Below are 23,374 nucleotides of genomic sequence, written 5' to 3' on the forward strand. Positions count from 1 at the left end.
GCAAGAAGCAACTCTGCAGTGAATGGATCTTTGCAAATCCTAAAACGAGGTCAAGAAAGGACACTGCTGATCCTTTCCATATTCCGCTGATGGATGAACAACAGTACAAGGGCAAATGTTTGATTGGTACCATCATTGTTCTTAAAAAGAGGCAAGAGTCTGAGAGGCACTGGGAATGGCTGCCAGTCTGGACAGACTGATAGAAAATTCAAGACTGAACTGGCGGAACTTCACAGCTGGGTGCAAATCGTGCACTTCTGCTGCCTGCCACAGTTTTTGCTCATGCCATCACCAAAAGAAAAAGCAAAATGACAAAAATCAGGAATCCCTATCCTCAGAGCAGGAGACTGCTGCCTGCAAAGACCCCTCCCACAGCAGCTGCAGTTCCCTCCTGCCCGTGGGTACAGGAAACACATCCCTGGGCTTCTGAACTCCTCAACACCATGCTCCACCTTCTCAGTTGCAAATATGCAAGGTCCCTTTGCAGCACACACTGCAGTCGATTGTTTTGGTCATGTATAAAATGGAATAATTCCCCCCCCCTCCCAGAGTTCCTTTATCTACATGGTTAAGAGTACAGTTTTGATCCTCTCTTCATTCAGAGGACTAGATTCATCAAACGAAATGCCAAGTCTCCTCTCAAGCCTCAAGTCCGAAGTGGTCCATGTAAACAAAACACAGCTAAAATGAAGGGTTTTTCCCCCTTGTCCTGGAATAGATTCTATCGAGACACATGATTGCCTGAAAGTGTTGTGTTGGCGAGATGTAGAACAGGCAGGGGGTGAGCTTCTGTGTTAAAAACCCAGTGATCCAAAGGTAGGAGATCATCATTGGAAAACAGCAGATAGAGATACCTGGGATGTCAGAGAAAGAAAAACAGGTTGGAGTGATTTTCTGCAGGTGGGCAAGCAGCAAAAGGTTCGCCCCCCTCCTCTGCCATCTAGCAGCATGCCCTCTGACTAATTTCACATGCCCCAGGATTTAAAGGGCTACAATTTGATTAACAAACTCTCCTAGTTCAACAATTAAACTGGCATATGGTTTGCATGTGAACAATTGTTCTGAGGTAAAAAGGGACTTCTAAGAGGACATAGGCATATGCCACAGCCCAGGAGGGGATGCCTCGTCCAAGCTGGTGTCCACCAACCTCTGTTTCAATGAACACTTCCTTTAATAAAAAATAAATCTGCTGACTGGTTAGTCAATTAAAAACCTCATCAATTCAACTACAGCTGCGATATTGCAAGGATTAAGAGAAGGGGTTGGATTCCATGTGATGCCAGAACAAGGTGACGGTGATGGGGGGCTTTTTCAACTTCCCTCTTCCACCAGCAGCTCCCTGTGAGCGAGAAAGAGTTGAGAGCCCCACAAAGGTAAAAACACTATGCAACAAAGGCAGCTGCACTAACATAGCAGGCAAAATGGCACCACCATGAGCACCACCACCGCCCTCCACCGGCAGCACTTTTTTGGGAGCAAGAGGTGAGGAAGGGCACTCACTGTCCTATCTCAGCTCAACTGCCTGCATCGAATGGTGCTTCACCCTCATGGGGCGAACTGGGATCATATTTTTGAGGTTCACAGGCAGTTGCCGGGGAAAAGAGATGGGAAAATCTGCCCTTAGCACGGCACAGAATCCAGCCCATGGTACCACTGCCTTTGCCTGCTCAATGGCCTGGATTGCAAAAACGGATTCCACCTCCCACAAAGGCTTCATTGGACATCCATAATTTCTAATGAGACAGCTACCATATCCTACATGTGTACATCTGAAGAGTTAAACAGTTGGGGGTTTGCCATAAATTGAACAGATGTAGAAAAATGTGCTCTTAAGCTTCTACATTCCCTTTTAAGTGCGACAGCAACTTTGTCACAGCAGATCTTAACTTGTTTCTTGGTACCACCTGTGGTCCATGACAGCTTTTGAGAAGGTGCCCAAGACCTTGGTAGAAACGCAGATGGTCCTCTGATGCTTCTACCCCATGCTGAAGATGTAACCCTCCCCTTCACATTTTAAATGTTTTAACTAAAAGCAACATAAGCAATTACAATAGGAATCTCCAAGAAACCTCCTATTCTCCACACCAGAGAGTTGGTTTTCAGCCCATGATGCTTCCTCATCCCATATGAAATACCAGGAATTATTAATTAACCAATGTTGTACTTCTGCAGTATTGTAGAAAATCGAGTTGTGGGACAAATTCTGCAAAATCACTTCATTTTAACGTCCCCTTCTCCCTGGCAACATTACCTCCTCCCGCAAGAATTCAAGTTATGCTATGGTGGAAGCATGAAAGACCAAGGAAGGGCAACTACAATACTCCCTCAGCTGGCCTTCTTGCAACCTAACAGCCACACAAGTCACACAAGTCCTATTTTTTGTTCACTCAAAAGTTCTTCCCATGGATCTCTTCAGCTCTATGCCTGCAGATGACGTTTCCCTTGTCACCAATTAATACTTGCATGTGATACTTCAGTACTGTCATTACTATGATGTTATGCTGTGCATTTTGGTGGTATGTTTAAGGGGCTGCCCTTCTGTTGGTGTATTTGTATTTACATCCTATGTTTGTAGAGTCCTCTGCTGGGAATGATCTGTATTAGTACAATTTATCCTACCCCTTCATTAATTTCGTTATTGCCCAAGACAAACCAACAATTCCTACAAGGATACATTACTCTTCTCTGCCCACCACTGTTCTCTCAGTCAAATGCCAAGAAGAAATATTCGCTTACTTTAGTGTTTCGGCAAGAAAGAAGCTTTGCTGTACGTCATCATATGTAGGAGCTGAGGAATAAACATCCTTGACCCCAGAAAATCCACCACTCACTCGGCAGTATTTGTCTATGGCCTGCAGGAGAAAGGGAGTCCACCATGAATACTAGTTTCTAGCCAGGATTTTGTGGATATGAATTCAATTTAATCATAATGTGGAATACAGTGTAACAACAAAGACAGATGTCAAATATAAGAGCCAGCACTGAATATTTGTGTGAGGATGCAGGTTAGAAATTGTGGCAGCTAAGTAGAGGACAACAGCACAGAAATTTATGAGGTTATATAAGCATATTATAGTTACTCTTGTAATAAAGCCCAATATATCTGATCAATTCATTCTTCTAAACTAAATATGAAGTTTAGTTCCCAAATTCCTGAGCTTCTTGTAGGAAAGCAATTTACCAATAATTTATAATACAATTATCTATTTAGAAGATGTATATCCTGCTTTTCTACCGTTTTGGTCTTCAAGGGGGCTTGCAAATAAACGTGAACATTTTTTGCAGTCACAGCAGGAGCGGGCTTCCACGCAGAGACCTCCTGAGCTGGGACAGACTCCCTCACTCCAGGAGCGGCGGGCACACACGCCAGAAGGCAGGTGCTACTGATGCATCCTCGGTGGTGGTCATGGAGCAAAGAGAAAGTGCTCTCCAGAAATCCAGTCCTTGGACCAGTCTGGAAGCAGAGCAAATGGCAACATACAGCGGCAGGGGGAGAGAATCAGTGCTGCTCTGGCCACCTCATACAAGGCAAATAGAATCCTCTCAGGAGAGGACGTGATAGAATGACCCTTCTCCCCTGATTAAGGCCTGTGATGATCCTGGCTGTCTTGGCTAGGACAGCAGCAGAGCAGATGAATGTGTCAGACCATGTTGGTTTTTATCTAACCCATCTACATTCTACCCTTATAACAAGCCTGTGAAGTAGGCTGGCAGATGGCAACTGCCCCAAGGACACCCTACAAGTTCCACAAGCTGAGCTTTGAACAGGGCCTTTCCAATCCTAGCCCAACCTAGCCTGAGCCATGCTAAGCCACACAGTCTCTCAGCATGGTCCTGATAATGTAATAGCACACTCCCAGCAGAAACATGCTTGTTTGTGCGACAGGTTTGATGTCATCAAGGAAGATCACTACATGGGACCTACACACCACACAAAAGGCAATGCACAGAATTGGAGCGTACAGTCAGGAGAATTATATAGTGGAGCTTTGAGCAACACCATTAGAGATTGTCAGGAGATTTTGGAATACTTCCCCATATACTTCTTAAAAATTGCTTTACAATAGCCTATGTATGGGAATTGTCTTATATGGGGCATCATTCAAACAGCTAGTCTAAAAACGCAACCTGGGAGGACCAGAGTTTCCTGACTGTGTTCCAGCTCTTAAGGCAGAGATGCTCACTCAGTGGCTCAGGGGCCACATGCGTCTCTTAGACATGTTACCTTGTGGCTCTTCTGAACACCTCCTCCCTATGGGACACCTGCTGTATTTCTCAGAAAAGTGGGCAAGGCTGTCCTGCCATGAAGCAGCCATCACAGAAGGACCAGAAGACAGGTAAACTGCAAGCATCCCTGAGTTGTTGGCCTCATGCTGCTGGAGGGAAAGCCCCCCCCCCCCGTGTAACTTCCGCTCTCTCATCCCAACACCCAAGCAGCTGCCAGGAGGGGAACAAGGCAGCAGTTTAGGAAGAGAGTAAAACCACTACCACAGCAGCAGCAGCAGCAGCCTAGGAAAACAGCATGCCGGATACTGTAGGGAAGATTTTACTCCCTTTCCGCTATGATCAGCTTGCTCAACTCCAGGTGCCTTGACAAACTCACTCTCTTGCCTGAGCTGCTGTGCCTCATGCTGGGAGGAAAGCAAGAAGGCAGCGTGGAGAGTAGAGGGCACACAGCCTTCTCGCAAGGTGAAGATTCCCAGTGCGGCTGGATGGCTCAGAGCAGGCCTCTGTAGTGGGAAACCTGAGCGCCCTCTGCGCCCCCTCACGGCCATCTCGCTCTCTCCCTGGCATGAAACAGAGTCGCCTTGGCCAAGGCAGTCTCACCTCAGCTGTAGGCATCTTGCCAGGTGACAGCAAGTGAAGTAACACTCGGAGATAAGCAGGTAGTTTAAAAGGCACTGGGTGGGTGTTCCAGCTCACCTTCACTGAAAGTGGCTCCATGCAAAACAGCCGAGTCTTAAGCTGTAAAAATGTACGCTACACTTTCAAGCCAACACGTTTTATAAGTCTGTTGCCTGTAGAATAATTTTAAAAACTACAACGTGAAATCTGCCCTGTTGCACCAGAAGAGTTACTTAGGAACCAAATCTTCTTTCCTAGTTCTGCCAACTGTTGGATGTTATAGTAAAGCTACTTCCCCTGTGTGTCCTTCTGTTTCTTCCTGTGTGAAACAGGCAATTTCTCCAAGGTTATTCTCCAACAACACAATGTTCAGCATACCTGGCGCATAGCTTGCTCATAAGCACTTGGACCTTTCGTAGATAAAACAGTTACCTGTGCTGCTTCCCAGCCCCACTGCCTATATTTGGGATCGTGCGTGAATCGCCACATATACCAGTAGGTTTCTATAACCTCTGGCCTTAAAATGTAGTATTTTTCATTCTGCCGCACTGCTACTGCCTCCACGCCACCATCAAATTTGAAAGCTTCAGGACCCAATTTTAATGCTGCAGAGGGAAGAAAAAGAAAACCTTTTAATTTCTCAAAATTATTTGGTAATACTGTATTATGGTCCATGCTTGTGGACGAGAAACCTCAATCTAGATTTCTTTCAAACAGTCACAAATACTTTCGGCTGCTAGCATCTGTAACAGCTCTGTCAAATCTGGCCAGTTTGTTTCTAGCCTACAATCCAAAATAATCACCACGAAGAGCACAATACTAAACTGCTCTGCACTGAGATATTTAACATCTTAATAATGAAAACACCCCAAGAATATATGACATAGAGAATGGTCCTGTTGCCCATGCTAGTTCATAGGTCCACTGAGTCTCTTCATTTAAACCCCAGGATTTGAGAAACTTTTGCCCTGTTGAAGAATCAACTGTGAAGGGTGGCTTGGGGGGGGGGGAGAATGTCAGTTCAAACAATACCAAGGCCATCATTTCATTGAGGGGCACTAAGTGGATAGAACTGCCATGCTCAAAAGTGCCAGTGCATCCCCCCACCCTTGAATACACACTCAAGCATCACCATGTATTCGACACCACAAGTAACTGCTGCCGAAAGTACCACAACAGCCAAGAAAATATAAATATGCACAGCTTTATATAGCAATCCTATGCGGACTTACTCCTGGCTGAGTCCACTGGGCTCAGACCTCAGGAACTGTGCATGGGATCGAATTCCTAGGAATATTATAAAACCTTCAGATAGATTATCACAATACTCTGTAGAACATTCCTGGATGGCACATCTATTATTTGTATGACGCTCTCCTCACATCACAGATGACTGGGACAATGGTGATTTCCCTTGGGCTGCTAAACATATTCAAAGCCAAGGCAAGACCTGTGCCAGACACTTCCTGGCTCACAACTTGCATTCCTTCCTCATGACAACACACAGGCTCTTGTACAAAAATGACAGCTGCTTACAAAATCCCTGCTGTGTGATGCAGTCCTAATGTGGGAAACCAATTTCATCTATTTGGGGTATGAATACTTCAAAACTCTCAACCAAAACTAGCTTTTGAAGCAGCCACCTTAACCATGAAGGTAGGCAGAGATATGGCAGCATCTTGTTCTCTCTCTTGCCAGCAAACAGAGGTTTGTTTCTTCAGCATAAATATGCCAACAACTGGCGACAAAGTGTCCAACAGCATTTGGTATAAATAATTTCTCTCCATCTCACCTTAAAGTTGAAAAATGATCTACAGATGTTTAACCTATAATTTTCCATTTATTATCTAGCAGCAATGCTTTAAAGCTGATCACAAGAATCCCAGGCTATGTACCAGAGTCGGCAGTGGGATTTATCCGCCTTGTTTCCACCGCCCTCTCAACAACTGCCGGCTCAGAGAAGGCTCTGGCACCTCACATGCAGCACGCGGTCTTGTCAGGTCTCAGTTTGGAATGCCGCGTACCACATTCTCCCTTCACACCCAAATATCCAACTCAGAACACGGCTCCACTTCCCTGGTTTCTGCCAGCTGGGCCCGTAGGAAGGGGTAAGGATTCTTACGATGAAAACATTAAGGTGGGCCGAGATTCTTACTTGTCCTGTCATACGACTCGTGACAGGTATGTGCAATCTCCGCTCCCAGCTGTAGGTAGTGTCCTGCCTTCTCGTCTCGAGAACCATCTGCTCCAAGGGCAAACAGCCCCCCAGCAAAGCATGTGAGGTGGCCCATCTTTCTCTCAAGGTGCCCGTTCTTCCATTCCCCAATGAAAGTGAGGCCTCCATTGGACTTTCGGATTAGATGCTTCTCTATGGCCTACAAGGAAAAAAGGACAAGCTTCCGTTACTTGCAAGGATCTAAACTTTCCATACTGCAGGTACACTTCATATAGCTTGCATTCATTTAAAAAATAAAAGGTTTTCCCAAGCCATTTTCCTGTCCTGTAAAACACCAAAAAATCCTGCATGTTTGCATATCAAGAAAGATGGAAAACCATGGGGGGCGGAGGGGGGGGAGAAATTCAAAGAATGGAGTCCTCTACATGAGATGGGGCTGCTTCCCTTCTTTCCCTCACAGTGGGGTGTATGCGCGGGGAGGGAAAGAGGTGTCACTCCTCTCGGTTTTGAGGAAGCAAACAGTCCTCCCCAACCATCCTAGAGCAGAGAACAGGGAGATACATAGAGGAAGGAGGAGGAAGGAAGTTCAAAAGGGCAGGGGCTAGTCTGGATGCACCTCTCTTCTCCAGAGACACAGTGATCGTTCTTCAATCTAGAGCATTCTGCCTGTCCCACACATACTTTTTGCCTAGCACTACTGTGATAATGTTCCTTCTTGGTATGTCTGAACCCTGTTCACATACATCTTCTAGCCAGAGGCCCTTTGTCCCAACAAACTCAGCTCCTTACAACAGTATATAAGTTGGGTACAGAAGCTTGTTTAAAACAAAAGAGAATCTAGGTCCTCAAGCCCACTATGTTGGAGATCTTGTAAGCTGGATGGCACGATCCTACATATGTGGTGACAATGCCATCTTGTTCAGGAATTTTGGAGGGCGGTTCATAAAGAGATATCCAATACAGCGGGTCTTTCATTGCCATATTCCTCGGATTTCTGTTATCGGATTTCTGGGCTGATTCTCTGTTGGATAAAAATATTAAATCTCTTGTTTTGATGTTGGTTGCCTCTGCTCGCTTGGTCATTGCTAGGAACTGGGAATCTCTCATGGGATCATTGCTAAAAAAAACAGTATCAGAAAATCTGGGAGCAGTATCTGTTGAGTAGTATCATGCATCATCCTTTTTTGGGGACTTACGTATGGTAGTAGTTGTGGATTTTCCAGGCTGTATAGCCGTGGTCTTGGCATTGTAGTTCCTGATGTTTCGCCAGCAGCTGTGACTGGCATCTTCAGAGGTGTAGCACCCAAAAGACGGAGACCTCTGAAGATGCCAGTCACAGCTGCTGCCCACTTTATAAGTAAATGGAGTAGATAACTGAATAAAGGCATGCGACTGTCCCACCCTCTTCTGCTTAGATCTACTAGGCAGATTTATGGTATATACAAATTAAAGGGGGTGGCATAGTAACTAACAGTGCAATCCTAAGCAAAGTTACTCCAGTCTAAGACCATCAATTTCTATGGGCTTAGACTGGAGTAACTCTGTTTAGGATTGCAGTGTAAATCCAGAAGCAATAGCCTTACAAGCCATTTGCACTTCAAAAAAGTGTCTGCACAAGCTCAGGAGCTGAAGTCAGACTGGCTACTTACTTACTGCTGTGTGAACATTTCAGAAACCTCAAACCACAGAAAAGCAACACCAACTAATGGATGGTGTTCTTAGCTTTAAAAGTGTAGGTCTTCCAGAATGTCCATTTAGAATCATGATGAAAATGCTACACAAAGTCTTTTCAAAGATCCATCCCAACGTGATAAGAGGCAAATCGTGCCTTCTAAAGGAGTGGGTCAGAAACACCAAGGGGGGGGGGAGGATTCTAGGCCTGATTGTGCTGGAGGTCCATGGAGCCAGACAAACCATGAGCTTTGTTTTCACATCATGTCTGAGGTTTGACTGGTGGAGGAGGGGCAGAGAAAAATCTTTGTTCGGGGGGCCTTTAGAGGGTCTCAGCTGCCCTGGCACAGGCTGGCCAAATGCAGAAAATTCAGTTGTTTGCCACATCTAATAAGCTGATCACATCTTTTAATGCTGGTCTCCTCAACCTGTGACTAGTTTCCAAGGAAGTGAATTCTGGAAACAAGAGAGGCTGGAAAAAACTCCACACCGCCACACCCCATTAGGAGTCCAGCCCCTTCTGAGGTTCAGCCTGGCTTGAAATAACTTTGCTGATTTACTGGAAACAGGAAAGGACTGCCCCCTCGCCGCATTCTCAGGTGTCCCTCTCCGGCTAAGGAGAGGATGGGGTGCAGGCTTCCCCCTACGCATCCCAGACTAACACACAGAACTGGCAGGCAGAGCAAACAACAGGTCCTGAGCATGCCGTTCAAGAAGGAAAGGCCTGAAAGACCTCTCCTGTCTCAAGAGGAACTGCGTGACTGCCAACCTTGTGTGTCACAAATTCTGCAGGCCTAGTGTAGTGCTGTTCACAGGACCAGCTTCAAAACTGTATGAAGACAGAGGCAGATGATGTATACTCTGCTACCCTGAAAAGGAGTGAGCACAGATGAAGCACCACAAGAAAATATCCACAGCAAAAACAAAAGCACTTTGATGGTGTGTGTGGGCGGAGTATCAGGGCAAGGTAATCACCTCGATAGCCTCCTCATACATTTTCCTTGCTTCCGTGTCCATCTTATCTGACATCAGCCAGGCCTTCAGCAGATACTCATAGAAGCTGTCTCCCAAGCCGCCCATGGAGGTGTGATCTGAAACAAAAAGCAGGAGTGCGTCAACCAGGGCTTTTTTCAGAGGGAACGCGGGGGAACGGAGTTCCGGAACCTCTTGAAAATGATCACGTGGCTGGTGGCCCCGCCCCCTGATCTCCAGACAGAGGGGAGTTGAGATTGCCCTCCGCGCCACGGGGGTGGAGCCACCAGCCATGTGACCATTTTGTCTGAGGGCAACCCACTGAGTTCCACCACCTCTTTTCCCAGAAAAAAAGCCCTGGCGTCAACGGTCACTGCGATTTAATTATTGTATTTATACTCCGCCCTCCCCACATCAGCGGGCTCAGGGCGGATAACAACACAATTTAAAATATATTTAACTATCATTAAAATTATAAAAATACTACATCTTATCATTAAAATTACATTTATATAAATATAAAATGCACTGTTGTGCAGTGCAGAGTGGTTGCCCATTTGTTGTTTAGAAGATAAAATCTCTGTGACTAGTGCATTTGCTACGGGTGGGGTGTGTGAATAAGAATTCACATCTACCCTCCCTGACCATATACCATGTTCTTGAGCTTATGAGTCCACGGGGCTGCAGATGCTGGCTTCAACCAGATGTTGGGCACAATATGTAGCAGTTCTGGGCCTGTTTCAGCATAGAACAACACCTTCAGTATCAAATCCAAAGGTTCTGGTTCTGGCATTGCAATATCTACTTCTAGGGACTTTGTCATTCTTATTAGTTGTTCTCCATACAGTCTTCATGTCCTCCAAGGGTAAGCGATCTCCTACTGGGACTGGAGGCTACATCGGATCTGACATCAGGTCTGGGAGTCCTGTCCGGTTCTCTGTCTGAATCCAATCTAGTTCCAACAACTTGCTTTGTGCTACGTGCTGATGTGTTGCGGTTTTAGAACTGAGGCTAAGAGCTTCCGTAGCCTGATGTGGCATAGGTTGCACAAAAGGGCGTTGAATCCACTGTCCCCATTGCGGACAGAATATCGGGGATGTGGCTTGAGAGTATGGAAACCATTGAGGTTACTGGGTACCCCATAGTATAGGAACTGATTGCCTGGAATCATGACTTTGGGTGCTGTCCCCCTCATCTGGTCTGTATTCCTCTTGAGCACCCGATGCTAGGGCGACGAGTCCTGGAGAACCTCGATCAGATCTTCATCTGAGGACGAAGCTGACTCTAGAATCTTTGTAGACAGAGATGGTGTACAATGTGAAGATATACATTCACAGTCTAAACGCTTGTCATATCTTCAACTCCATGGAGGTGATCTATGACTGGGTGAGCCTTAGCAAGAGCGTGTGGCCTTTTTCATTGCCTTTTTTGGTGATGGTTCCAATCTGATCAGTAGAACCGAAAAATATCTCGGCTCTGAAGGCAGGGGGCAGATCCAATGGCTGAACCAAGGGCACCAGGGCAGATGGAGCATGAGCCCTTCAGCCGAACACTTTTGAGGCTGTCTCTCTAGAGCCCCAAGAGTCTTTTCATAAGAGGGCTGCTTCGAGTCTTGCCGTCCACTCATTACATGCTTTAGGTGTGAATTGCCGGGACACTTTAGAAGATGCTACATTGTGGCCTGAAGGCATGAAACATGCTCGTCTGATTATGCCATCTTTGTACCACATTCAGTACATTTTTTAAGAAGGCCACGAGGCCGAAAAGGTTTCTGTCATGAAGCCTGAAGGAACACGGTTGGTAAGGAGAAAACTCCAGAAAGCAAGAAAGATGTCCTAACTCCACAGTGGTGAAGAGAGAAACGAGGGAGGAGACCTCCCCGCCTCCTAGGTCATGTGCCATTTGGGCAGGAATATAGTGGCGCACGACAGGGAGAGAGCGTTCCACAGCTTTGGAAAGCTCTAGAAGTCTTAAACTTTTAACTTCCACATCTGGCCTGCACCTGCGCAGTCCCACGTGGAACTGCTCAAAAGCCACAAAGATGAACCTCAGATTCATGCTGCAGCAGTTCAATAAGTTTCAACATGTACATGGAATTAATCTATTCTTTCTATGGTTTCTCACAACAAAATTGTACTTTTCCAAAGACATCAACTTATAAGATTAGATCCTTTCACTATGAAAACAAAGGACAACCTCTTTCTTTGTTCCATATAATATATAACCTTTGAGCTCATGAACCCCCCCCCCGCCAACCCATCAGAGCTGCAACACCAAGATCAGAAATCCTGAATCATGTGTCTACATGAGCCAACAAATATCTTTTATGAAACAATCTATTTAAGATACTTCTATACTGTTTTTCTGTACTACAGTGTTCTGAACATGATTGTCCTTGCGATATCAACGTCAGCAAAGAAGTACAGAGTCCCCCTCGTTCCTAATGAGGAAGGAAGAACAGGAGGAGAGGGATCGTGGGAGAAAGACACAGCAGGTGAACCGGTCTCATCAGAATAAACTTTAGGACACTGGGTTTCTGTTTTAATTTGCCTACCAGTTTTTAAAGGTTTTATAAGATGTTGATGCAGCTGTTGATTTTTATTATTTATTCTCCAACGGGGAAACAAAGTAGCTTACAACAACATCTTCCCCCTCACCCATTTTATCCTCACAAGCCCTGCCCTGTAAAGTAGGCCGAGAGTGTGTGGTTTGCCCACGGTCACCCCACAAGCTTCCATGGTACAGCAGGGATTCCAACCGGGATCTCCCATATCCTAGTGTGACACGGTAACCGCTACCCTTTGCCAACTGTGTTGCATTCTTACTCGGTTTTAGTTATTCTCCACTGAAACAAGATACATAAAATCTGCATTAGAAAGTATTTTTAAGGGTATAGATAGTTGCATTAGCTAAATAATGCAGAATATAAGTTTTGAAAATAAATAATAATAATATTTGATTTATATACTACCCGTCAGGACAACTGAACACCCACTCAGAGCAGTTTACAAAGTGTATTATTATTATCCCCACAACAAACATCACCCTGTGAGGTGGGTGGGGCTGAAAAAGCTCCTAGAAGCTATGACTGACCCAGGGTCACACAGCTGGCTTCAAGCAGAGGAGTGGGGAATCAAACCTGGTTCTCCAGATTAGAGTCCTGCGCTCTTAACCACTACACCAAACTGGCATAAAGAAATAAATAAGAATACAGAAGCACCATCACAATTTGGAGAAATCTCCCATTTTGAATTAGTAGCATAGAAATTACTCACAATCAGACTTTAGTAACAATCAGAGTGCCCCAGACTAACTAAACTTGTACCAAATTTCACCAGAATTTCTGAGCCTAAACCCAAGGGGTATCTCACATACCTAATTCAATTTTCCATAAATATGAAGAAAATACTCACGCTGTCCCCAACGCCCAGTCCTTGGGTTCAAGTAGTTTGGATAAAGCCCATTAGGGCGGTCCATCTTTTGAAGCAGTTTACGAATGTGCATGACCTAAAAGAGAAGAAAAGCATGGCCACAGTTTTGTCTCAATAAAAAGTACAAATAGGTGCCTGAAACATATTCTGAAAAGCTCAATACTTCTTTTAATATTAAACTTATATGCCAGGTAATAAACTCATCACTACAAAATTCTGCTTAAACAAAATTTCTTAGAAACGTGTCTTAATGTGAGCATGTAATTTCCTTGTTACATTCAGTCAGGCAGTGTCAAGAAAACTCTTGAAGAACTGACGTATTAGAAAGGGAGCCAAACCTTGTCATAGTAGACTGGGTTGCCTGTCAGATAGCTCAGGTGTACAAATTCCATATGAAGCGTTCCAAACTCAGACAGGATGCTGCTGCCAGCAGAAGCCCAGCCCCAGTTGCGACCCACGCCACTGGGAAGGGATGAAAGAGCAATCAGAAAGTGTCCAGAATAAGAGGCCAAAAGGTAAGCATGCAGACTTTTTTTTTTTTTTGCACTTAGCGGCATCATTCACTGTCATGTGGCTAAAGGAGAAAGCAGCCTAACTACTTGGGTTAAAAAGGCAAGCGCCAAAGATGATGAATGCTGCAGAACAGCTTAAGTAACGTGGAACAAAGTTCATCATCTGGAAATCAGTGGAGAGCATCTATGAGGAAATATCAATGGGTAACACCCTGAACTTGAGCTGTGCATAAGACATCAGCACAGCTTACAGCCAGGGCTTTTTTTCAGCAGGAACGCGGTGGAATGGAGTTCCGGCACCTCTTGAAAATGGTCACATGGTCGGTGACCCCGCCCCGATTTCCAGACAGAGGGGAGTTTAGATTGCCCTCCGTGCCACTTGGGGGCGAGAAGGGCAATCTCAACTCCCCTCTGTCAGATCAGGGGGTGGGGCCACAGGCCATGTGACCATTTTCACCGAGGGCAATTTAAACTTTAAAAAACTCCCCCCTTGTTCCAGCTGTCCCAAAGTGATGTCCTTGTGCGGTCTTGAGTTCCACCACCTCTTTTCCCAGAAAAAAAATCCTGCTTACAGCACAGTGGAAAAGGAAGAATCCACATGCAGGCTCTTGCAATTCATCGTGCAAAAATTAAAAAGAGCCCCTGAGCTGCCCCGATCTATTCAGAAAGGTCAAAATGCATCTGTGCTACTGATTCCCAGCATGATGCTCACCCCCAGTCACCCACCTTTTCAAATTCACCATTGCCCAAGGAATTCCTGTGGGTGTATTGAAGGCAGGAAGAAGTTTTCCTGCTAACTGCACTGCTTTTATCTTGAACACCTGCAAAAAGAGGACTAACCATTATCCATTACATAATGCATACTTCATACAATCTATGTGACAGAAAGACCTGCTCTACAGAATAAGCCCATATAGAACACAATCACATGGAACAAACTAAAGTAGATATATAAAAAGAATCATCAGAACCACCATAATGTTTGCCTTTGATTTAAGGTTACTGTGAAAGATTTAGGCACTTGTTAAAATGAAAAGCTTTAAAGGATCACCCCTAAAACTCCCTCCCATTAGAAGACTTTTAGGTGTCTTCTGGCAGACAATACTGCCCGTGTACTTCAGAATCCTAAATCACTCAAATGATGCTAACTGTCTAGAGAAAGACATTTGGATCTCAACTTTATAGCCACTTGTTGCAAAATTGGAGTAATTATAATTAGCCAGGCAGGATGAGGGCTGTCGTGAAAGAGGAAATTTGGTGAAATTGAAACGCTGAAAGGATCCTCCTCAAAGCCATGAGAATTCATATTTGTCTATGCACAATCAGCAAAACCATTATGCTAAATCCCAAAGGCTGAACACCAAGCCCCTCCCCCCGGTCCCCGCCCAATAACCCGTCCTTACCCCAGATGCTGCACCAAGAAAAACTGTTTCTTGTAAACTGGACAAATTGTATAAATTAAACAAGTTGACATAGATTTTCTTAGTTTGCATGGGGAGGAAAATGAGTCTCCAAGACAGCAATGTCCCTGCCCCAAATCCTACACAGTTCCCCTCTGCCTTCACAGATCTTACATTAAAGCTGCCCCCTCCCATGAAAGCAGAGATGCTAAATTCTTTGGCCAGTGCCAAAGTCCTGTGGCATTTCTGTACTTGTACAGAATCAAAGAATTCTGTTATATCCTTCTGGTGATGATTCCTTCTGTCAACAACCTATAAAGTGGCAAGAAAACAGCATTTTCTGTCACAATGCACACATTTCCATGGATAAATGAATAAGCTTGCCTCCTGTCCTGAAAGGTAATACGCTGCGAGCAGGCCCCCAATGAAGCGGATGTTGACTTCAAAGACAGATACTTCTGAATTCTTGGAACAGAAAAAAAGACTCTTCAGATACAAGGCTCGATGTTTACACGTATTTATATTTAATACATATGTTTACGGTGGAACTTCACATTTCCTTGACCATTTTAAAAATATTTTGGTTTTGCAGAAAGCAGTCTTTGGAGCTGCCACTGACAACCAGGGCTTTTAACCTGCTTTCTCGACACCTTTTCCCTGACAAAACCTACCATTGCCAAGCTGTTTTTTGAGTCCCACTGGAGAAAACTTGTCCAATGGGGCTAAAAAGCAACTGGGTTTTTTTTGTTTGAGATTTTAGGAGTAAAACAATCTTAGGGAGAAAGGGATAAAAAGCCCACTCTTCCTGAACTCCAGCCAGTATTCCAAAAACGCCTCCCTTATCAGCGAACACGCACCTCACCCCTTTGGGCCTGCCCAACTGCACTCCTGTGTGCGATGGGGGCAAAAGGAAACACCTTCTCTGCTACTCTCCCATCTATTCAACAATGCCCAGTAGAGGTTTTCTGAGTGCTGAAAGAGCTCTTTCATGCACAGTCCCCTAGAATGAATATTTTATAAACCAATAAGCTAACTGACACTTGTTCGCAAAGCCCTTGTGAATAAAAATCATTCACATCCATTCTGATCCAGACTCCACAATGCAAAGGCAGGAGGCTCCGCCAAGAGTGTCTTATCAAGTTTTGGGAGATGAATTCAGTTAATGCAGCCTGAGGATGCTGGAAGGGGCTGGAAGGGGCAGTATGGCTACAACTTGTACTCTCAGTCCCTGCCCTTGGCATATTAATGGGTGGGCTAAGGTGGCTGGAGAGGAGCCCTGTGCAGATGGTAAATGCCTCCTTATAGTTCCAGCTGCTGTGAACCCCCAATTATTAACTCACAGGTCATCTCTCATGAATGAGCCTGAGATGGCGTAGCTGGTGTCAGGTCCACTGATGGTGTTCTTGGAGTTAATACAGAGAGAAAGAGCTGGCATCTCAGTTTATTGAAGGCCTATGGAGTACATATCCATGTTGGAAAGTGTATTCTTGAGAGTGAGGAATTGTTTAAGGTTAGTGGGCTGTCTGTAAGCAAGAAAAGGTTTGCTTCCCAATGCCTGTGAGAGAGCAGGACTGATGTCCAGCATAGATTGCACATCATTAATGATGCGCTGGACTACAGGGGTAGTCTGTTGCTGTAAAAATAAACAGTAGTCTCACGGCACCATAAAGATTTACACACTTATCTTTCATGGACTAGAGCCCACTTCTTCAGAGGCATTCAGTTGCGTTCATTTCATTTAGGAAGTTGTCCCCCACCACACAAAAAAAAAAAATCCAGCAGAGTCAAGGCATCACAAAATGCAGGGCCACAGTAACATGAGATTATGTACATTCAAATTTACCTCGGAAGAAATAGAGAGGCTATTCCCTAGCTATGCCAACCAAGCATAGTGACGGGCGGGTGGGGAGTAAAAAGTTCCATTAAAAAGTTCAAGTTATATAAAGATAAAAAGTTGCAGCTTAATTGGGTTAGGAGAGAGTGTGAACAAAGACTCAGGGGCTTTTTCCCCCTCTCACCATGGCTGCATTTCTGACCATTCCAAGTGATTTACTCCAAGTGGGAAAACATTAAAGCAAGATGATTATGACGACACCCTAAACAGAATCAAACCCTTCCAAGTTAATGGAAGCCAAGGGACTTAAGTGGGCATAACTGTTTAGTATGGCACTGCTTAATTATTTAGGTCTATTTATGGCAGGGTCTCCTTTTTGACAGCAAACTTACTCTCATGTATCAGTACAGAGCCCTCTGTTTTTCAGTATATGCACTGGGGGAAAAAATCTAAAAATCAAGTAATCAAATAATGTTTTAGATTAAGGCTTGACCAAATGATGGAAAGGGCTTTCTGCATGAGAATTCAACTTCAACCATGAAGACAAAAAGAAGTAGTATCAGATTTCTTAGAAGTTCTCCAGGAGAAGCACCAACTAGGTAACATATTAGAAGTTCTACTCACCACACCAAAGTCAAGGTGATTGTCGATCCAGTCCTGCCCTTCTTTGAATTCGTCATGAAGGCCCATAATGTAGAGCGTATCCAATGCATCTACTATAGTAGCACCCAGCTGTGAATTTCCTAGAGGCCAAAAAAACAGACCTCCCATCATAAGCAACTCTTTCACTGACTGGAAACAGTCTCCCTTTGATGTCATTGTTATTACCAATTTAGCTGGAACTGTGAATTTTAAGCAGTCAGTTCCTCCCAGTGTAAATCAAAACCAAGATCGAGCAAAAAATAGGAGTGGAGTGGAGAGTGCCCTCAAGTCACGGTGGGGTTTTCACAATGAGAGACTAACAGAGATGGTTTGCTGTTGCCTGCCTCTGCAACCCCGGTCTTCCTTGGAAGTCTCCCACCCAATTACTAACCAAGGCCGACCCTGCTTAGTTTCTGAGATCTGATGAGATCAGGCTCACCTGGGCTATCCAGGTCAGGGTCTAAAGAATAGGATACACATTGGAAATCACAGCTTTAACAAAATTTTGCTTGCTTACTCCTTATTAAGGAAGCTTATATTTTTTTTATTTTATCACATTTGTATCCAGCCCTTCCTCCAAGAAGCTCAGAGGAGGGGAAAAACATATTCATGGGGTATTTCCATGTTGGTTAACCTGACCTGACACACAAAGAAAGACCCTCAGCCACCAAACGAGTTTCATGATTGAGCAGACCAAATTCAAGATTTCATTTATTCCAGCTACAAAAAAATGAGAACGTGTAGGCACAGTTGCTACTGCAGGAACATTTAAACAAGGAGATTCCACGACGGGGCTCTTGACCCAGGACACGATTACCAGCCACCACAGTTCTCTCAATTCCTTCCCCACCCCGGTATCCTCCTCATTTAAGCATTACTCGAGTGGCACAGAATATGATTCTACCCCTCTGGCAATATATTCTACAGCCCAGAGCAAGCACGGTACAAAATGTCAGGCCCGTAACAGTGGGTGAGAGAAACCTCTATCCAACCCACGACAGTCATTTTGCTACATCAACCGCTGATTGTTCACTACACATCATGCGTTCTTCTCAAACAATTCCGCTGATGACAACTCCACTTTCAACAAGTGGCCCTGCCACCTCATGTGACCAATCTTTCAGCAGTGGAAAATTCCAAATGTTCCATATGCTGCCCTAATCAAGATCACAGTATATAAAAGCACGAAATGAAGAAAGCTGTTTGCTGATATTGAAGCCCCTAGGCAAATGCCACAGTCACACTTGCTGTCAGGGTGGCCCCTGCCATATTTCGGAGGAATTAGGGGTTCACTGTCGGGCTGTAGACCCGATCTTTTGTGCTATGCTGTGAGAGTGTCATTAGAGTCCTGTGTATTAACCCTGCCTGAGAAACGTTACGTTGGCTTACTCTTTGCTGTGAGAAGATACGATGGAATGCAGTTATCAGCGTTGCTAGGGAGACGTGGCCAATTGACCAGAGAAAGTGGCGTCCTAGTCACAACAACTGTTTTTTTTCTTTACTTTCCTTTGCTGCGTAGATAGAAACTTAGAGCTTAGCTAAGGCAGGAGAGTAGAGTGGGTTGTGCTAAAGAGTTTAATGCTTAGCAGGGGGAGGGGACAGTCATTCCTGTCGAGAAATGCCTCCAGTGCTGTACTATTAGGTTATCATTAAAGCTTTAACTCACACATCTTTGGACTTAGATCTTTGGAGATCTAAGTTGGCAGTCCCTGACACTTTCCTCTAACCAGAGAAGCCTGATAACATTTTTCAGAATCTTGAGACATGATTCTAAGGAGTCCCTGGCTATACAAAGGTTGCGGTTCAGTCTCCATGCACACTACCCATAAGTGACTGAGCAACAAGAAAAATGCCATCCTAAAAAATGACAAAATTATACAACCTCATTATCCATCACTCAATTGCAAAGGAGCAGAACATTATTCTAAAATGCTGGAATGTAAAATAAAGTACACTATTAGAGAGTTTATTACTGAAGCAGAAGGAAACATATGGCTTGTAATCCTAAGTATTGACAGTTTTGCTTTTCTTAGCAGAACAGCTGCTAAATTTTGTGATTAATATTATGCACTCACTAAAAATGCACTCTGGACTACCTTCACTATCTGTTTCTCAAGCAGCAGGACAAGAACCAAGAGCACCCCCAAGCTCCTTCAAAGGTTGCACTACCCAGTGCCAGCTTCAGTCCTTCTCCCAGTTAAGTTTTATACTCAACCAGCATCTCGCCTGATTTAAATTTCCTCTTATCTGCTTGCACCCAGTCATTCATCACCCTCAGCAATGGATATAAAAGTCTTCACTGCCTCTCAGTGATTGAGGCAAAGAACTGATGACATTGTATTTTAAATCTCCAAATGACCTCTCTCAGCCATTCCATATAGATGTTGAAAAGCATGGGAGAGGACAGAACCCTGTTGCTCCCAGAACTATTACAGTCGCCTCCCAGCACCAGCTTCTGAGAGCTGTCAGCCAGGTAGGACAGCAGCCACCACCTGCCCCTCATCCCCTCCTCATCAGGCCCATCCTGGCTAACCATCCCAGAAAGAGACAATGGTCAACAGTATCAGAAGCCACCAAGAGGCCCAAAAGCACAAATGGAGATGCGCTGATGCCTAGCAAAGACAATCCAGGAGATACCAAGGCAGTTTCAGTTGCACAGCCCTGCAGGAAACCAAACTGAAGAGGAGATAATCAGCTTCATGCTGCAAACCCTGAAGTCGCACAGCAAACACTCCTTCAAGCCGCTTGCCTAAGAAGGGTAAATTAGACAGGACCCCAGCAGAAGGGAGCACCCAGAGTGGCCACAGGTCAGAGCTATCGGCAGTAGCCCACACTTCTCCCAGGACCATGCATAACAAGCTACAAGGAACCTGCAGAAATACTACCAATGGGAGACTCAGAGGTATCTATAAGTGCATTTAATATTGGAGTCCAGATAAGAAAAAAATACGAGCAATATCTGCAAAGTGTCTTAATAATCCTGTCACAGTGAGCTGCTGAAACAGGTCAGAATGTAGAAGGCCCAACCAAACCATTCCAAACAGGACTATATACTTTATTTATTTATTGCATTTCTAGACCGACCTCCCCGTCAGACAGGCTCAGGGCAGTGTAACAGCATACAATTTGCAACATACAGTCTAAAAACAATAAAAATATTATAAATAAACATTAAAACACTATTCCATATACAATAAAATTTCTTGATTGGCGGAATAAATATTAATATACAGCATTTTAGGCACAGGTCTTGGCTCTTGCATCATGCCCTGTGCCACACTTATGAGCTCCTGCATGGGTGGTGGGCGGTCTTCAGTGGTATGGCCAGTGAGAGGACAGCCTAGCCCCCACCAAATGCCTGGCGGAACATCTCCGTCTTGCAGGCCCGGCGGAAATATAACAAATCCCGCTGGGCCCTAGTTTCCTCAGACAGAGTTCCACCAGATCGGAGCCAGGACCGAAAAGGCCCTGGCTCTGGTAGAGGCCAGACGGACTTCCCTGGGGCCAGGGACAATCAGCAACTGCTTATTAGCTGATCGAAGCGACCTCTGGGGAACACATATGGGGAGAGGCGGTCCCGAAGGTATGCTGGGCCCAATCCGCATAGGGCTTTGTGGTCAACACCAGAACCTTGAACCAGACCTGGTACTCAACTGGTAACCAGTGCAGCTGACAGAGGATTGGTGTTATATGTGCCATGACTGGAGCTCTGGCAACCACTCATGCAGCTGCATTCTGAACCAGCTGCAGTTTCCGGATCAAGCCCAAGGGAAACCCTGCATAGAGCGAGTTACAGTAGTCTAATCTGGAGGTGACCATTGCCTGGTTCACTGTCATAAGTAAGGGACAAGTTGTCAAGCCTGACTTAGGTAGAAAAATGAGGATCGAACAACCACTACGACCTGTGCCTCCATAGACAGGGAAGCATCCAGGACCACCCACAGGCTCCTCACTCTCGACACCAGCGTCAGTGGCGCTCCATCGAGAGGGGGAGCCAGAGTCCCGCACCCATGGACCCTAGACCCACATGCAGGACCCTCTGTCTTCAAGGGATTCAGTCTCAGCCAACTCTGTTTCAACCATCCAGTCACAGCTTCGAAGGCACATTCCAGGTCATCTGGGGCAGAGTTGGGCAGGCTGGCCATCATCAGGTACAATTGGGTGTCATCTGCATATTGATGGCACCCAAGTCCGAAACTCTGTACCAGCTGGGCGAGGGGGCGCATATATACGTTAAATAGCAAGGGAGGGACACCACACACCAACAGGTGGCGGGATGACAACTTCTCCCCTAGTGCCACCCTCTGTCCCCAACCATGGAGAAATGAGACAAACCACTGCAAGGCCGTCCCTCGAATCCCCACATCGGCAAGGCGGTGGGGATCAACAGGTCATGATCGGCCGTGTCGAATGCTGCTGACAGAGCTAACTATCAGCAGCGCCGACCTGCCTTGATCCAGCTGTTTACGGAGATCGTCCATCAGGGTGACCGCCAACACTTAATCCCTATATTAATCTGGAGCCAAAACCGGAAGGGGGATTCATCCTACAAACAATTTTGCCCTTCATGAAACAATCCTTTTGTTTTCATAACATTTGCTCCCCCCTGCAAAAAAGGGACATAACTGTCTGCAAAGCCACCTCTCCTTCACATTGGGATGCTCATCCAAACAGGCATCCTGTTGAAAGTTAAGTAGGACAGAAGAATACAATCTGCATACAGATATACATCCCAATGCTGAGTCATCCCTTTGCCCTGCACCACTTTCAACAGGATGCACCCCTGCGCAAGGAAGCCATGGGCAACGGGGAAGTTTCCTCCTGCCACCAAGTAATGATGGCTACGAACAGACATGAAAAAGGTGAGGTAAAAGAGTGGAAGATAAGAGAGGGATTTTTTGGTGTGCCTTCTTGGAATGGTAAGTTTATTGAACTTTCATGAACTTTCACTCAACATTTCTCTAAATTGGCAGTGATTTGTTAATGGATGCTGATACAATGGTTCTAGTGTGGCTCTGTTGCTACAGTGTTGTAGTCTACTGCAGTGTTTATCTTAAGAATTGATTCCCCTTTTTACTATAGTGCCCTCTACCTTTGTAACCTTCCATCTTCATTACGTATTTTATGCCTCAGATAGTTTGTTTGCACTGTTTTCCAGTTCTGTAGTCCTTGCTCTAGAGCATTGCTTACTGTAGACTCTTGCTATATGATTGATTTGCTTTTCACTTGTAATCCATCTTGAGTTTCAATGAGAAAGGCAGGCTATAGATTACAACGATGATGACAGTGTAATTTACAATAAAACAAACTTCTGCTCACTACTGCACACTAAACACAATCTGTGCAATGTTAGTTTTAGTATGAGGAGTGGAATTTTTTTCCAAAATGCTTTTTTAAAGATATACCCATTGATTCCTCTTATTCGGTTTCAAAAGGTTTGATTTCATTTTGCAGTTTTCTGTTACACTTCTATGCACCCTTTTGAAACTTCAGCCCTTACAGAAGTGTTTTGATGTTACACACCAAAGGCTGCTGTAGCAGGAGGACAGGAAGGTTGGGTAAGACATTGCCTGCCCCAAGCAGCTGCAGAGTGGAAGTCTGAAATTCAGCAGACCCTCACCCTTCCTGCCCCTGCTCTCTTCGAATTTCTCTTTTGATCAAAAAGGAACTGATTCGAAACCGACTCCAAATTCCTAAAAACAGGAAAAGAAACAGATGGTTGGATTCCAAGGGAACACTGACTGAAGAGGATTCAGAGACTTCTTCTTTGGGAAGGACAAAGCAAAGCAGCATAAGACAGAGCAAGTGATGCCTCCTCTCATAGCATTTGCAGGCCCAAAATATATGGAACTGTCTAATTCACACAAAGTCACAAACACACACACTTCCTG

General features: G+C 45.0%; 1 protein-coding gene across 1 annotated transcript in view; it reads right to left on the reverse strand.

The window, feature by feature from the left end:
* Positions 1–565: 565 nt before the first annotated feature.
* The window catches only part of MAN1A2 (mannosidase alpha class 1A member 2), an 81,968-nt gene continuing 59,159 nt past the window's right edge, over positions 566–23,374 (reverse strand). The window contains exons 4-13 of the mRNA XM_055002236.1: positions 17,466–17,584; positions 15,392–15,472; positions 14,334–14,428; positions 13,434–13,557; positions 13,078–13,171; positions 9,668–9,783; positions 7,001–7,220; positions 5,278–5,450; positions 2,737–2,852; positions 566–854 (exon numbers count right to left, since the gene is read on the reverse strand). Of these exons, the coding sequence (XP_054858211.1) occupies positions 722–854; positions 2,737–2,852; positions 5,278–5,450; positions 7,001–7,220; positions 9,668–9,783; positions 13,078–13,171; positions 13,434–13,557; positions 14,334–14,428; positions 15,392–15,472; positions 17,466–17,584 (1,271 nt within the window). The 3' untranslated portion in view covers positions 566–721. The remainder of the gene's footprint in view (positions 855–2,736; positions 2,853–5,277; positions 5,451–7,000; positions 7,221–9,667; positions 9,784–13,077; positions 13,172–13,433; positions 13,558–14,333; positions 14,429–15,391; positions 15,473–17,465; positions 17,585–23,374) is intronic.

This window comes from Eublepharis macularius, chromosome 18, assembly GCF_028583425.1.
Source record: "Eublepharis macularius isolate TG4126 chromosome 18, MPM_Emac_v1.0, whole genome shotgun sequence".
In the NCBI taxonomy this organism is placed as follows: domain Eukaryota; kingdom Metazoa; phylum Chordata; class Lepidosauria; order Squamata; family Eublepharidae; genus Eublepharis; species Eublepharis macularius.